The following is a 15,235-nucleotide window of genomic DNA, read 5'->3' on the forward strand; positions in this document are numbered from 1 at the left end:
TATAAATCGTTGTTTCATTACAGATGATGACATTATTGCTTTTGAACAACCAAAGTCATATTTACAATAAGATTTGTCCCGGAATGGTTCATGCCACTGATTTACTTTCAGTTCATTCACTGATATGGCTAATTTGTCAGTTATTGACACATTTTAATATTTGTGGACTAAAATTGAGAAAGACAGCTTGGACCATTGAGCCACCAAGACACTAGGTACACTGGGTATTTTGAAGACGTAACCTCTGAACTGAAAGTAAACGTATACAACCTTGTGTGAAGCATGACTCCTCTCCAAAACACCTGCTGACATATTTATGAGGTGGTTGGACAATCTGTAGCATCGTCATGAAGCCAGGTGTTCGATGACTTCCATATATTGTAAACATGAAATTGTGTCACGCACAAACAAATTCAACAGCACGTTTATGCACAGACAGTATGTGTTCTCTCCACACTTTATTATAAACACTGTGGAGGTGTGTTACCACAGTGAAGTGGATAGAATTAGCTCCTCCTCTCTTCCCAGTGGAATAAACAACATCATGTTAAATCCTTGGTAAAGCCTGCTAATCCATAATCCCACTGGCCCTTCATTGGCCCCTTTAGTCCCTGTGCAAGGCCTGTCCAATAACACACAGGTCCGGGTGTGATGCAGAGCGAGGTGTAGCTCTGAGGTCTGATTGGCTACGCCATAATTCATCATCCCTGGTTGGTACATCGTCCAACCTGTAAGAGTGAATGGCGAATGTTGTCATTAGCAATTAGGGAAGTGGGCCAGGTGTCAGTTATAAACAGGAATGGTGCATTACTGGGATTCGTTTGTAAAGTGAGTTCACTCAGTCGCTCTGGAACAAATCATGTAAAACCCCATAAAATTAGACATTCACTTTAAATATAAGAGTTTTCGAGTGTTACTGGGGACTACCGTGACAAATAGCCCTTAATATGATCAACATTTAAAAATGAATGCAGCATTCAATACAGAAACGGCAAGATAAATAAATAGGAGAGAGAATTAAAATGCAAAGAGATTCAAAAGATGGGCTTTAAATCTTTTATCTGATATTCAAATGTTCTCTTTTCCTCTGTCTTGTGAGGTCATGTTTGAGGCATGTCATGTTTAAGTCTACATTGAGCTAGAATAATAGATCATTGAATGATAGTCTAATAACTGTGGCATAACAGCATTGTCAAATAGCTTTCTGTCCCCTTCAAAGTTTATTGCAGTAGGGGTTGATACTGATGTTGATGAATGAAATATGTCTACCATGTTAATTCTTATATAAATACATGTATGACTAAAAACTAAACTGTATTTGTGTCAACCATTTTTGAGAAAAGTCAGCAACACAACAGTGAGCTGGTGACGGTAACAATTCTATGGGTCCATTACATTCCTACAAAATTTCAGGAAATTTCCTAGTAATTTCCTAGAAAGGAGCTGGATATTTCCTGGATAGGGTTGGTGTAATTTGGTAATATATGGGGAAAGTGGTACAGTTGGTAGCTAATTGCTCATGGAGGTTTTAACCAAAAAAAACCTAATATACAAATGTGTAGTTCGACAAACAAGTCTAAAAGGTTTCCAGTGTGGTGGAAAATTACAGCAAAACATAAAATTAAACAATTGTGAAGCATAAACTTACAAATGAATATTTACTTGGTACCCAAGTGGATCTTTGTCAGTTAAAGAATTGATAAGAATCTCAATTATTGCGAAATTTTGCACATTAACTGCTTCTTATAAACTCAACCAACCTACATTACTGTCTTCTATTCTATTGCTTCTATTCCCATTGTGGGAAATTTCCTAAGAATGAACCATTACATACCAGCAAATGACTCAAGAAATTTACAGGAACTTCGTAGGAAATTTCAACCTGTAAGATAAGCCCTCACCAAAGATTGAATGAAAAGCCATATTTAAGGATTTAGGATGTGTAACATTGAAACATGGTAAACACTCACCCCTGTGAATGTATTGCTGGCTCACTCCCACAAGTCTCGGCCACTGAGATGCTTGGTGATCTTGGTGGCAGACTTAGACTTGGCCTTCGGTCTGAATGGCTACGTCGAATGAAGGGTCGAGGTCCTTGAACAGATACAGGAAACCTCCCACGACTCCCCCAAGAACGTGAGAGAAAAGAGACCCCAGTAGAGGTCCATGCTTGAGGGGGTCGAGGAACTGGACAAGGCTGGGCCTCAAACAGGGATGGAGACGCAGGGCAGAAGACTGAACGTGCATTACTGATCATCCGAGCACTAGATGAGTCTTCACTGCTGCTCTCCCTTGACCATCTTTGTACTCTTGGCGAGGCTGGTGGAGACGGTGCTTTGAAAGGGTAGGAGGAGGATGAATTTGAGTTTAAAATGTTCTGTTTTGCAACAGGTGGGCTGGGGAGCCTCCTCTGAACTGCTGGTGGTGTGGGGAGTTTTCTGTTAACTGGGGGACTAGCTGAAGAGGGTGGAGTAGGTTGTCTTTTGAAGTTGTGGGGACTGGGAAGTCTTCGATGTAGACTGCTTGGTGTAGAAGGTGTGGTGGGTAACATTCGCCCCCTAGACATGGGTGGGGTGGCAGGTGGTTGGCTACTGACTACTGAAGAAGGAGGCACTGTAGACACTGTAGTGTTAGGTCCAGGCACTGAAAGGTTACCACCATCTTGTATGTCTGCTGATTCTTCTAAACTGGCAGATGGATTTGTTGATACATAACTTGCTGACGGGTCTGAAGAGTGTCTTAGGTGTCTGATCTCTCTGGTTTGCTGGTACAAGAAATCCTTCCCCCCCTTTGGGTCTGCCTCCAGTTGAACATCTGGTGGGAGAACCTTTGACGGTGCAAATGTGTCTTTTTGATCAGCTCCAGCAAAGGAAATAACCTTGGAAGCTTGTGGCAGGCCTCCTTTACTTGGCAGCACTGTCACTGACTGAACAGAGGCCCTCAGTCGTTGCGATACTGTAGCCCTTTTTAATCCAGGTGATTTTCTGACTTTTGTAGGCCCTTCATCTGTTACACCGGTTGAAAGACTCTGGGCACTTTCAAAAGAATTGTCCATTAATACTTCCAGTGGAGGCGGAGGAAGACTATCCAGATCAAAATCATAGGTTTTCTCATATGAAGAGGATTCAGGTCTACAGCTGGTTATCCCAGTGCTCAGCACAGCTTCTACATTTCCTAAACCAGGTAACACAGGAACACCACACTTCCGTACTCCTTTGAGAGGCCCCAGAGCTTTAGGACCGTCTAGTTCCTCTATTCCTTGACTAAAGGTATCAATCAGTTTTTTGACGGAGTTCCTGCCTCTGTAAAGGCCCGAAGATGGTCGTGGTGATAAAGGAGGGCTAGGGGGTGGGGTGGCTTTTATGGGGCCCTTGGATGTTTTCATGTCCTTCGGTTTATCTTCTTCGACATCACTAGTTAAGTCCAGTTTTTTATTGTTGTGCCTTGTAAGGCTTGTTTTGTCTTTAAGTGATTGGGGATTGCTGTTCTTCTCTAGTGAGGGATGTTTGCGGTTTATTGCTGGAGATTGTGCTGGTGAGGTTCCTTGATTTTGTTTAGATGGAGTAGTCCTCATGTTTCCACCTGCCTTGTTTTTACTCATCCTCTGTAACTTCTGGTTTAAATCCTTCTGGGTTCTGTCTAGTTCAAGCAGAGTAGGATCTTCACCTTTGCTCCTAAGGGATTCTTCTGACCGGGAACGTCGCTCCCTAGCCACTGGGGTCTTTTTTACCACAGCCCTCCGAATAGGTGCTGCTGTTTGAGCCCTCCTCAGAGATCGTTCCTCCTCGTCCGTCCACTGGCGTCTGCTGGTTTTTGGGCTGCCAACTACCTTTGTTTTGGCACTAGAGTTCTGTGATGAGACAAACTGTATCCTACCACTTATAGCATTTTTCATTTTGAGAGTCATTTCTACATTTTGAGGATTCTCTATACGCTTTGGAGGTAGGCGGCGTGGGCGTTGTTGTTCACGGTCCACAGGTAAAGAATTTGATTGCTTTATAAACTCCACTTGCATGCCTCCCTCTCCCATGCCACGATCCATCTCCTCATCATTGTCATCTTCCTCCCCATCATCTAAGGAGACTGATCCTAGCAATGAGTCTGTTTGGCCATTAGCCATTATGGTACAGGTAGAACCTAATGAGTTGAGTGAGGTGAGGGAAACACTTGGACTTATTTGCCTTGCAAGCTTTTGCCTTGACACTCCTTGCCTAGTGTTCATGGGGGTGTATCCCATTGGACTGACAGAAGTAGTTCTATTTGTCCCAGTGGACTCACAACTCTCTCGTCTATGGCGTCTTTCAGATCCAGCAAGAGATTCATTCTCAGCCCCAATACCACTGTCCTCACTGAAGAGAGCAGAATCCTCTGGCCCAGGCTTGCGCAGAGAGGCCATTTCAATGCGAGATAAGAGTTGCATTAGCCTAGTCTCTACTGCACGTTTGACTTTCAGTTTCTCCTCTAAAAGTTCTGAGACAGAGGCAAAGTACTCCACTGCCTCCTCCAAAGCAGAGTCCCCAATTCCACCAACAGTCTGGCTGACATTTTGCATTCTCTGTGTGGTGTACTGAAGCAGCTGCTGCAACAAATCCGGTGGGGGCTCTATATTAGCAGAGCCAGACATCAGAGGCGGAGAAGATGAGAGGTTTTTCATTTGGCTTGGCCAAGCAAGATGTTCCCCATTTTCTTTTAAAACTTTTTCTCCCTCGTCTGCCATCTCTTCCAGTCCTTGAATTATTTCCCTGTAGCGTAGAGCCATAAAAGCAACCATAGGCTGCACAGAAACCTGTGTTTGGGTTGCTTGATCCAAAAGTCCAAGTAGAACGTCATATTTGTTTATGCTAGGATTCAAAAAGGCATAAGCAGCTTGATGAGCTTTTACCAAAGGTTCTGGAAAGTCCACTTTCTGTTCTGTAGGTGGTTTGTCTTTGTCCTTGTCTTTCTTTTTTAGCACTTTAATACCTCTGGTGTTTTTCTTTGGTTTTCTGACAGCCTTTTTTTCTGTCACATCCTGCTTGTCAACAGTTTTCTCTTTTCTCTGTGAAACTGTATTGTTGTCCATTCCCTGACTCCCCAGTTTATCCACGTTTACTGCTTCAGGGGCTAACTCAGTTACAGATCTCTTTTTTTGTGGTGTCATATGAGCCTCTTTCTGAAATACCTGGGTTTGTCCAGCTGCCTTCCTCTCCTTTGTATCCCCATTTGTTGATCCATGTGAATAATGATCCTCTCCATTTTCAAAGTGGGAATCTCTTGGGCTTTCTTGAGATGCAGGGGGCAGCATTCTCCCCTTCCTCATGGGACCCAGAGTCCCAAAATTGTTACCTTTTGATGGTGAGCACCCCATTTCAGATGTTTTCAAACACAAACCGGTTTTAGTGTCTTCTTGGAGTCACCAACACAGCAGTGCAGAGAAGTATGCAAAGAACAGCCAAGGTCCTTAGCCACCTGCTCTATCATGTCATGTTCCGATGGCTGAGGTTGTTGAGTCTGATAAGATCCCTTTCCACGAGGATGCTACCAAAACAAAATATTGATAAATCCATTTTACAAATCTCTCCCACCTGTCATAGAGGCAAAATAAATCCACAGATCGATGTTCATGTTTATAAAAAAATCCTTGTGGCGTGCTCTGAAACACATCCTTCCTTACGAAGGACAAGCAGCTGAGAGGATTAGTGAGGCTTTCAGTGAACTCCTCAGCATGCACATATGTCACGTTAAAGCATGTAAAACTCACCTACTTGTAAGACCATAATCTCATTTGGATAATGCAGGCCGGTCTCAGGTGGCTTTTTATAGCTTGCAAAACAATATCTCCCTATTTAGCCTTAGGGTCATTTCCATTGAAAAAAAATCAACTCAATTTAACAAAAAAGAAAAAAAAAAGTGAAAGTGTTTCTTTTAAATCGCATTATATGTAGTTGTAGTTATATGCAGAAAACATTCACCTCTATTCTATCAACAATGATGTGATACAGACAAAAATCTTAAACACTAATAATGTTTCCATTTGACATAATATATAAAAACATGCCTTTGCCATACAGTTATTCAATTTATTAGTAATTAGTCATTTATGTTGGTGACTTGCTGCTCCTCTTTTAACTTAGCTATATCTAGCTTGAGTTCATTGGCGCAAGCTTTAAAATAACTTGAACTACCCCTGCCTCTCTGTAGTAGACACTAAAGCCAAAAAAGAAAAGATTATAGTAATCCTTCCTCTTGGGCTTTATATATATATATATATATATATATATATATATATATATATATATATATATAACACAATGTAATGAAAGAAATGAAAAAAAATAATCAAAAAGACAAAATAAGTATATTTAGAATGTAGGCTGAGCTCTGTGGTTTAGATTGACCACAATGTGCACTTAACCATGATGTGATGAAGGCTTTTGAAGGCTTTTGATTTTTGTCATTTGTGCACATAAGTTGCTACAGTTGAGGGGTTAGGGTGCATATTAACCAATTTGATTTGTTTGTGAAAACATTTAAAATCTCCTCATTTGGTTACTCTTTGAAGACCTATTTCTGGTTATATATCTGTCCAATCATGAATATTGTATATTAGTACAATCTGAATCTCTTTAGTAGGGCAGATGCTTAGCAGTCACAATCACAATGTGCCCTTGATTTCTTGCCTCACAGTCATCAGTCAGATCATAGCATGATGACAACTCCAAAAAGAGGAAAGTGTTACCCCTATCCATGCCCTACGCAACCCATTTGCCTCAACATGTTCTTGCACTACACACATTTAAACTACTGTAATTGTTTTGCATGTTTCCCTCTTTTTGTTAAATTCTTATTTGAAGAATTCTTCCTTTGTCTATTTTTTCTCTGTCTCTCCAGTCTCTGTCAAGTCACCATTTAATGCATAATTGCTTTGCAATAATAATAAAAGAACCAGCTAGTTTAAGGCCTGATTTTCACAGATTACAGCTGCTCTCTCCTTAATAACTTTCTGTACCAAACTATGCTCAGTCATGCACAGTTCAGAGTTTCACAATCCCCTAGACTCTTTTGTTCTTCCATGCACTTCTATAGCCTTATACGTCCCTACATAGAAGATAAAGGAATCCAATCAGGTGTTATGTACACCCATTTTTTTGTTCATTTATTTATTGCGAATGACACAACAGTGTATTAAGTGAACATTTTGTGAGTGAAAATATTAATCTTGGGCTTAAAGTAGCCCATGTCTAATATGGACAGTTGGAAAAGTAAAAGACAAACTAAAATTGTGTCCTGTACGATTTTTGAGTGTGTATTTTCTATTACTTTGCTAAATTATGCTAATGCTAGGCTACTAAATAAACCTAATTGGACCTCAACAGCTCAACAACCACGAGCCTATTAAACTATTACACACTTAATTTGACCACCAGTCTTAGATAACTAGGCTACCATTAGACTAGATTGTGGGTTTTCAATAATGATTTAAAAAATGATTTTTGTATTATTATATGTATTTATGTTTATTAGTTTTATCTTCACCTGAATGTGTCTGTGTCTAAGTCTGTATTTGTGCGTGTTTAACATTTTGATTTTAATTACCGACTGAAGAGACAGGGGTGGTTAGCTGAGCCATTACAAGAAGAAGAAGAAGAAGAAGAAGAAGAAGAAGAAAAGGAGCGCCGCGATTGGTCTGCGCGTCCCCGCGTGCAGGTGTAGTGCTGGGCGATTGGCGCGGACCCTGAGGCGCGTTCCCAAACCACCGTCTTACCTGGTCAGTGCGTTGTAACTACCGATGACGGCTTTATTCTAAGTTTTAGCTGTTTTAAACTGGTAATTGTTAGCATTCTCTCCTGTTCTCAAGGACATTATTCACTTCCTTGTCACTGGTACCTGGTGTTAGTAAAACTGAAATGCTGTCAACTTTTGGTCGTTTTCTAGGTAGCCGCTCAACTCTGCTTCATTCACTGGAGTCAAAAGGGAGCTCTGTGGAGGTGAGGACGCTCTTAGCGTTTAGGTTAAAGTACACTTTCTCTTCAACCGCAGCGACTGTCGTTTATATTACAGTTAACCTACGTTAGTTAATCCAACTTTAAGACCTGTTTGCCAACTTTATTGAGCTAGCTTAGTTGTGTAGTTCGCTTCATACGAGCTGGAAGCTGTCAGCTAACGTTATTTTGCTAGGTGGCTGACGGCTAGCTTGGTGTCTGCTTTTCATTAAGATGTTATAGTTGTGGGTGAAAACCAGACAACAGGTTAAACTTTCCCAATGCTGTTTAGTGTATGCTAAACAGGCAGCATGCAGCTAAGTATTTGATGCCATTTGTTCATTTTTCAACCTCATACTTCTCCGTTTCCTCTCAGAACACAAACTGAAGCATGATGAAGCATACACACAGGTGGTGCCAGACTCCCCCCTCAGTAACTGTCCGGGTCAAACCCAACAGTTCACACTCCCCCCAAGTCAGAAGAGGTCTCCGGCTCAAAAGAGCCAACGGCCAAGACGCCCAGGGCCCGCCAGGGAAGAGCCACCCGGGCCAGCATCGGGATGACGTGTATTACGCCAAAATGACCGTACCCCCAACTATTGTCATCCAGCGGCAGGAAATGGCATCCTTCTTCAGACTTTTTGGTAAATGAATAGCCCTATAACGAAATAACAAAAGGCATGTTTTAATCCAGTGGCATCAAAGTGAGGAATGTTGCTTTAAAATCTGAAAGAATTACGAATATTTGGCACCTGATATGAAATATTCGTGGTTGGTTACAGATGATGATCTGATCCAGGACTTTTTGTTCATGGACTGTTGCTGTAAAATGACTGACAAGGTAAATTGTTAGGTAGATGTTGTGGTGAAAGTGACAAAATCTGTCTTAAGGCTTTATGATGCATACAGTTAACTGGCTCCAACTTTTCTCCCCGATTTATCAGTACCTTCTAGCCATGGCCTTTGTGTACTTCAAAAGGGCTCGCTTCACTATTGTTGAATACACCAGGAGGAATTTATTCATTGCCCTGTAAGTTTCAAAGAAAGAAAACCTCAAAATTCTGCTTTTGTATCTTGCCAATCTCATAGAGAGTGAACCTTTGCTGGCAAAGCTGAACCCTAAGCCTGGCCAATGCACTCCATCTCTAGGTATCTTGCCAACACCATGGAGGAGGATGAGGAGGAGAGTAAATATGAGATTTTTCCATGGGCACTGGGCAAGAACTGGAGGAAGCAGTTTCCCCGCTTCCTCAAGCAGCGAGACAAGCTGTGGGCCCGCATCGAGTACAGAGCCGCAGTCAGCAGGCGCTGCTGCGAAGAGGTACACACGAGTATAATTGCCCTGAGGAGACAGATAAATGGTTATTCTCTGGGAACTTTTTCAAGGGTCTTTCTTGCTGCACAGTGCAATTTTTATTGCTTTGGTGTAATGCCAGAAGTTCCATCTCTGTTGGGTTTGGGTTTTTTTGTTCCTGTTGGAGCTTTATTTATTTATGTTTTGGTCTGCGTCTCCCCATCTCTTTCCTCCAGGTGATGGCCATCGTGCCCTCTCACTTTGCGTGGAAGCGAGAGCGGTCGGAGCACCACAGTGGCGCCCAGCGGCAGTACAGTGACCGAGACCACACTCGAATCCCCCGCGGGCCCTCGGCCTCCCCATTCTCCTGTGCCCTCTGTAACCGCGGCCCATGGTTAAATCAGGGCCCAGGCTCCTCGGCGCAGACCCCACACCCTGCCTCTCCACGCCCATTCGCCTCCGCGCTGAGTTTGGAGACCACCCCACCACCCAGGGCTGCACCCTCTCGCAGGAAGCCAGTGGAGACTAAGAGCCAGACACACCATTCCTCCTGCTGCTGTGCTGAGGAGGTTCCCAGTAGGTGTCACTGATACAAGTGTCCAAACCATCATTTTAAAATGAGTGTAAAATCTGGACTTACTCACACACTGATATAGCCCCAGTTGTGACCTCAGCACCAGGTAGGTTAATCTGTGATTCTGTGACGTAAACCTTTGGGGGGGGGAGTCAAAATGCACTTGTACTGTAAAAGGCTAAGGGACTAAAAGGCTCCGGAGCCTGCAGGGGGAGCCACAAACTACACGTTTCCTTTTTAAATTATTATTATTTATGATGCATGCTTGCCACACACGTGTATACAGTAGGTCTAATATCCTGAAAAGATGACAATGACATTCACAATTGAGGCATTATGCATAGTCAAGAAATCATTATTGCTGGATTTTGGGTTTAAAATGAATTTAAGAGCAATGTCGGCCTCCAGCAGCAGCAGCAGCAGCAGCTATATTAATCAAAGCTCACTTCCTTAAACTGGATTGTGTGCAGATGTGATTCAGCTGGATTACACCTGGGAGGTATTTTCGCAAAGCAGGATTAGAAAGTGAAACTGTAAAAGATGGTGCTGTATCCCTGTGATACAGACTTCAGTTTGAAAAGAAGCTTGACAGAAACAGGGTAGCTGGCTTGTACTAAACCACGGTTTTTCTCTCTTCCCTCTTTGTTAGGGGATGAGTCGTCCTCTGGGTCCACATATGACACCTCCATGGACTGGATCAGCGAGGAGTAAAGCGCCACACCACCATTCCACCACCGCTGACTGTCTCTCCTCTTTAATGCCACTTTTACTCTGAAGTAAAAGGTCTGAATCACAAGTGACTGTAAGTCGCTGTAAGAATGAGCTAATGTCACTCCATACATCGCGCTCTGATTGGAAACATGCAGTAAGATTGATGTGGCACACCAAATAATATTGTAAAGGTTTGTTTAACCTGCACCGAGTTCGTGGTATTTATTTATTTATTTATTTATATATGTATGTACTGAAGCACTTCTGGGACGACCACTTATTCACAGATGAAAAGTAATTAACAAAAAAAGAGTTTCTGACGTTTTGGCTGAATCAAAGTTTAGTCACGGATGAAAACATGTCCTCAACATAGTCTGTCACATATGGGACTCCACTGGGTGTGTGTTTTAGTTGTTGTTGCCAATGTTCAATGATGCAGCACTGCCTCTTGAGTTTTGAATAAAGGCTTGAACTTTTATTTGGCGATCTTTATTGCAAGCCCACTGGTTTCATCAGCAGTCAACCTTTGTTTTGCAAATATATCACTCTTTACATCATATTGATCCCTATTTACAGAGCCGGTTTCATAGACTTAATTCAAATACACGACAGAGAACATGTTGACTTCATTTATTTTTCAAATGGTTTACAGTAAGGAGATCATTTGGTTGAAACAAGGTTCCTTATTGACAGAACAGCTACTGCACACACTTCCTCAGCTTCACCAGGAATGCTGAAAATGGAAAAGTAGAAACAATGAGCATTTATTTCAACATTTCAACTTTGCATCCATTCGCGATTTTGACTTTGTATGGAATCTGCAAAAAACAATGAGTTTCCTTTGGTCTGAAATGTGGTAATATCTGACCTGTGTGGCTCATTTGTTCTGGATGAGGTCTGGCAATGTAGGGAATACTACCGAAGGCTGGGTGTTCCTCTGTGGTCATCTCCTCTGAAATATAACAGTAAGACTTCAACTAAAAAGGGAATGCCCCAAAATCATTGACATTTATGACAAATAAAACCTCACAGTAGTCGCAGTGGTCTGTCATGTCACTTTAATTCACCTTTGTCAGTCTCGTCCAACGCCTCACCCTCCTCCTTCTGGTCTTCACCCAGGATTGGAGCTTTCCTGGTGCAGTGCCTCCCGTTTTTCTGGAGGGCCGGAGCCACCAACCAATCTCGGATCGGGACCTCGATGATGCGTTCACACAGCAAAGGGAGCGCCGAACATCGGAGCCCCTCCAGCAGGTCAATGACCTGCGTTATGCTGCGTTACAGAGGAGCAGTTAAGTCGATGCTCTGTTGCAGCATTGTATCCTGTATCCTCTGACAGGAAAACCCACCTTCTAATGTTGCTAATGGTGTTTTTATAGTGTGGTATTTCTCCTTTTACCGACGTATATGATCGAAATACTTCTTCCATTATTGATAACGTCAAAGGAATAGTTCAACATTCTGGCATTATTTGCTTTCTTGCCGAGAGCTAGATGACAAGGTTGTTACCACTCTCATGTCTGTCTGTCAAATATGAAGCAGTGGCCAGCAGCTCACTAGCTTAGCTTAGCACAAAGACTGGAAACAGGTGGTAACAGCTAGCTGACTCACACCTCTAAAGCTCACTAACATGTTATATCTTTTTTGTTTAATTTGTACTAATACAAAGTGTAAAAACAGGAGGGGGGGGTTGTGTGCCGGACTATTTCTTGGCTGGGAGCAATAACTTCCTGGAGTCTTGTCGTCACTGCGAGACAGCGCCTGTGTTGTTTTTTAAACTGAAATGAAATAATGAGATTACATGTTAGTTGTGAATTTTAGAGGTGCTGGTCGGCGGATTTTTCAACCTTTGGACAGACTCAGGCTAGCTGCTAAGCTAAGCTAAGCTAAGCTAACCTGCTGGCTGTAGTTTCACATTGAGGGTGCAGATACGATAGTGATATCAATCTTCTCATCTAACTCACGGGAAGAAGGCGAGTAATTCCCCAAAATGTCGGACTATTCCTTCAAGGCTCTGAAAAAGTGCGGCAGCTTCATATGTAGTTTATTCAATGTACACAGCCTCATTCTGCCCCTGGTCTTAGGTTTGGTTTGAAAGGTGAAACAGTGGAGATACACACTTGGCGAGGTAGACGGCACACACAGCTCCGAGGTGCAGATGCGGGATCACAGCGGGTAACACCAGGTGAGGGTTGATCAGGTCAAGAGCAACCTGCAGCAGACAGAATGCAGTTTAAACGCTGCCTCAGCCTCTGTTTACAAATCGCTCTGCGCGGTACCACCTTTGAACCAGACACTGACCGCATGGAACCCCCGACCGGCCAGGAGCGAGGAAGCCGCGCCGAGGTCGGCGATGTGGAATTGGACATTGTCGGGCCACTCCTCCCCCCGCCGCAGACTCCACGATGTCCTCCAGCGCTCGCAGTTCAGCACGGCTCTCCTGTGGTGGTCCTCCCTGACCTCCACACTCAGCACGCTGCCCTTAGAGCCCACTGGGGAAAACAAAAACAAACTGTGGAAAGTCAATCCTGTTACCTTCAGACATTTCATTAAAGCATCAGTGCCCATATTTCCCATTGAGTCAACTTATCAGCTTATTTTACAGTTTATATTATTAGGATATCTTTTACATATAATGTTGATTTGTTTTCTCTGAATTTGTGTAAACACCAATTTGTCATCAGCCAAACTAGAATCTGCACTTTTGCTCGTTCTTTTGTTAAGACTGGATGATGTGGCTGAAATAAATATCACAATATTAACAATGTGGTAAACAGGTGTTGCCATGAAGTGTATATCAACTCTGAAACTCTATGCAGACCTGCTCTGGACAGGAAAAGAGACATGGCCCCGGACCCAGAGCCTGACTCCAGCACATGGTCTCCCTCTGTGACGTCCATCATCATTAGCATGGTACCTGCATCCTGGGAAAAGAGGGTCGCAGAGAGACAGAAACAACACACACGCAACGTCTGTAAGATGAACAAATATGTAAATCAATAAATTGAGACACGCTGAATGCATTTGGGACTATGACACACAAACAAATACAGTACCTTAGGGTAGGCGATGGCTGGCCCCCTCTTCATACACAGCACATAATCCTCCAGACTGGGCCGGCGTATGAGGATGTGAACCCCCCTGCTTGTCTTCAGGAAGCTACCTGCAGGCTGCCCGGCTATGTCGTCGTGCAGGATGATCCCCCAGCTGCTCTGCAGACGTGTCCCTGTCTGAAGCTGGAACATCTTCCTGAACTCCACCCGCCCCTTCTTACGGTACTCAGCGATGAGCAGCTCTCCGAGCACAAGCAAGCGCTCCCCAGGAAGAGTGGGTGAGGTCAGCCTCTCTCCTTCATGAAATGCCGCGTTCACCTGAGTTTCTGAAGTGTTCGGCTCCATATCTGGATCTGAAGCATGATGGGTCTCTGAATCACCCTCTTTAGGGATTGCCTCACGTCCACTTTCCTGTTGTGTGCAGTGTGTGACCGAAACCTGGGCGTTTGTGTCTTCTCCAGGGCCTTGCTGGTTCTGCTGCCTCAGCTGCATCACCTCCGGGCTCAGGGAATCCTGGGGCAGCAGGCCACTGATCCTCTCCAGGGGGGACAGGGGTCGCCTCCCTCTGGACAGCAGTGCTCGCCTGGAGGTCAGCTTGCTGCTCGGGGGTGAAGAGTCTGAGTTGTCTCCCTCGTTCTCGTCACATTTCTCAGAATCGGTTGAAAAAGTTCTTATCTCCCTCCTACATTTATGGAGTTTTACAAGTACGTCCCTGTTGCTGAGATGCCTTTGACTGGATGTGCTAATTCTCACCAGTCTGTGCATGAGCAAGAGTCCAGCAAATGGCATTTGCACAGCCATTACTTCAGATTACAACATATAAACTTAAAGTCCTGAGATCCCGTCCAGTGAATTAAAAGCAGGTGAAACCCGAGAAAATGACAGCTGTAGTTGTTAAATACAACATAAATATATATATATATACTATATAAACTATTCAGAGTGGATTTAACAGTAAACCTGGTTGTAATTGCACTTACTCCATTTACAGTGTAACGACTCACAATTCCATCGTGTCCATTTCTCCTGCTGTGTCATAAATTCTATGGCTGTATTTACAGTCCGAGGTCACCATGCTGGAAAAACGCACGTGAAGGACGTCATAACTGAGCGACAGGTGTAGTAATTTAGGTCTACCAGCAGGGGGCGACATCACAACTATACATCGTTTCACACCGTAAGCTTTTCATAAATCTGCATTAACAATGAATTATGTAATATATAATAATATGCCAGTCAGGGGTAATTACTCTGCAGAATGTGCACTTTTACTTTTGATACTTTAAGTAGGCCACATTTTGCTAGGGATACTTTTGCACTTGATATATGCTCAGTAATATATGAAATGCGGGCCCTTTACTTGTAATAGAGCATTTTTACATTGTTTTACTGGCGGTGTTATGCAAGTAAATAATCTGAATACTTCTTCCACTACTGGAAAAGTCAAAGTAGCCAAAGCAGTAAGACTGGGGGAGCAGAGGCTCGGCGTTTGCAAGTGGGACATTTCTGGAGTACCTCTCAGTGTTAATATGACTCGTGGAGAACCCGAAGATGCAGAATACTTACTGTATTACAGTTACTGTAGGCCTACTTAAGTACAAATTTGACGTAGCGTGCTTGATCTATACTTTACTTTGTATTTTCT

The 15,235-nt window shown here is 43.2% G+C and overlaps 3 protein-coding genes across 3 annotated transcripts; 1 reads left to right on the forward strand and 2 right to left on the reverse strand.

Moving 5' to 3' along the window:
• Positions 1-604: 604 nt before the first annotated feature.
• On the reverse strand, positions 605-5,347 carry pcare1 (photoreceptor cilium actin regulator 1). Its single transcript, XM_070921079.1, has 2 exons — positions 1,971-5,347; positions 605-728 (listed from the first exon to the last, which is right to left on the reverse strand). Exons 1-2 carry the CDS (start codon positions 5,345-5,347, stop codon positions 605-607), a joined length of 3,501 nt encoding a protein of 1,166 aa, XP_070777180.1.
• A 3,005-nt stretch (positions 5,348-8,352) lies between these two features.
• spdya (speedy/RINGO cell cycle regulator family member A) lies at positions 8,353-10,540 on the forward strand. Its single transcript, XM_070920918.1, has 6 exons — positions 8,353-8,605; positions 8,744-8,802; positions 8,906-8,991; positions 9,111-9,282; positions 9,492-9,831; positions 10,479-10,540. The coding sequence occupies exons 1-6, from the start codon at positions 8,353-8,355 to the stop codon at positions 10,538-10,540; spliced, it is 972 nt and encodes a 323-aa protein (XP_070777019.1).
• A 606-nt stretch (positions 10,541-11,146) lies between these two features.
• trmt61b (tRNA methyltransferase 61B) lies at positions 11,147-14,391 on the reverse strand. Its single transcript, XM_070920884.1, has 7 exons — positions 13,594-14,391; positions 13,359-13,461; positions 12,839-13,029; positions 12,658-12,749; positions 11,608-11,810; positions 11,409-11,492; positions 11,147-11,273 (listed from the first exon to the last, which is right to left on the reverse strand). The coding sequence occupies exons 1-7, from the start codon at positions 14,389-14,391 to the stop codon at positions 11,239-11,241; spliced, it is 1,506 nt and encodes a 501-aa protein (XP_070776985.1). The 3' UTR covers positions 11,147-11,238.
• Between the last annotated feature and the right edge of the window lie 844 nt (positions 14,392-15,235).

Source organism: Enoplosus armatus, chromosome 15 (genome assembly GCF_043641665.1).
Source record: "Enoplosus armatus isolate fEnoArm2 chromosome 15, fEnoArm2.hap1, whole genome shotgun sequence".
In the NCBI taxonomy this organism is placed as follows: Eukaryota; Metazoa; Chordata; class Actinopteri; order Centrarchiformes; family Enoplosidae; genus Enoplosus; species Enoplosus armatus.

Excerpts from the sequence above, each read along its gene's own strand:
- pcare1 (XM_070921079.1), bottom strand. The coding sequence starts at position 5,347 with ATGGGGTGCTCACCATCAAAAGGTAACAATTTTGGGACTCTGGGTCCC. Across the intron at positions 729-1,970 it reads CCAGCAATACATTCACAGGG|GTTGGACGATGTACCAACCA; the intron begins GTGAGTGTTTAC and ends TCACTCTTACAG.
- spdya (XM_070920918.1), top strand. The coding sequence starts at position 8,353 with ATGATGAAGCATACACACAGGTGGTGCCAGACTCCCCCCTCAGTAACT. Across the intron at positions 8,606-8,743 it reads ATCCTTCTTCAGACTTTTTG|ATGATGATCTGATCCAGGAC; the intron begins GTAAATGAATAG and ends GGTTGGTTACAG. Across the intron at positions 9,283-9,491 it reads GCAGGCGCTGCTGCGAAGAG|GTGATGGCCATCGTGCCCTC; the intron begins GTACACACGAGT and ends TCTTTCCTCCAG.
- trmt61b (XM_070920884.1), bottom strand. The coding sequence starts at position 14,391 with ATGGCTGTGCAAATGCCATTTGCTGGACTCTTGCTCATGCACAGACTG. Across the intron at positions 13,462-13,593 it reads CAGCCATCGCCTACCCTAAG|GATGCAGGTACCATGCTAAT; the intron begins GTACTGTATTTG and ends CTCTTTTCCCAG. Across the intron at positions 11,493-11,607 it reads GTTGGACGAGACTGACAAAG|AGGAGATGACCACAGAGGAA; the intron begins GTGAATTAAAGT and ends GTTATATTTCAG.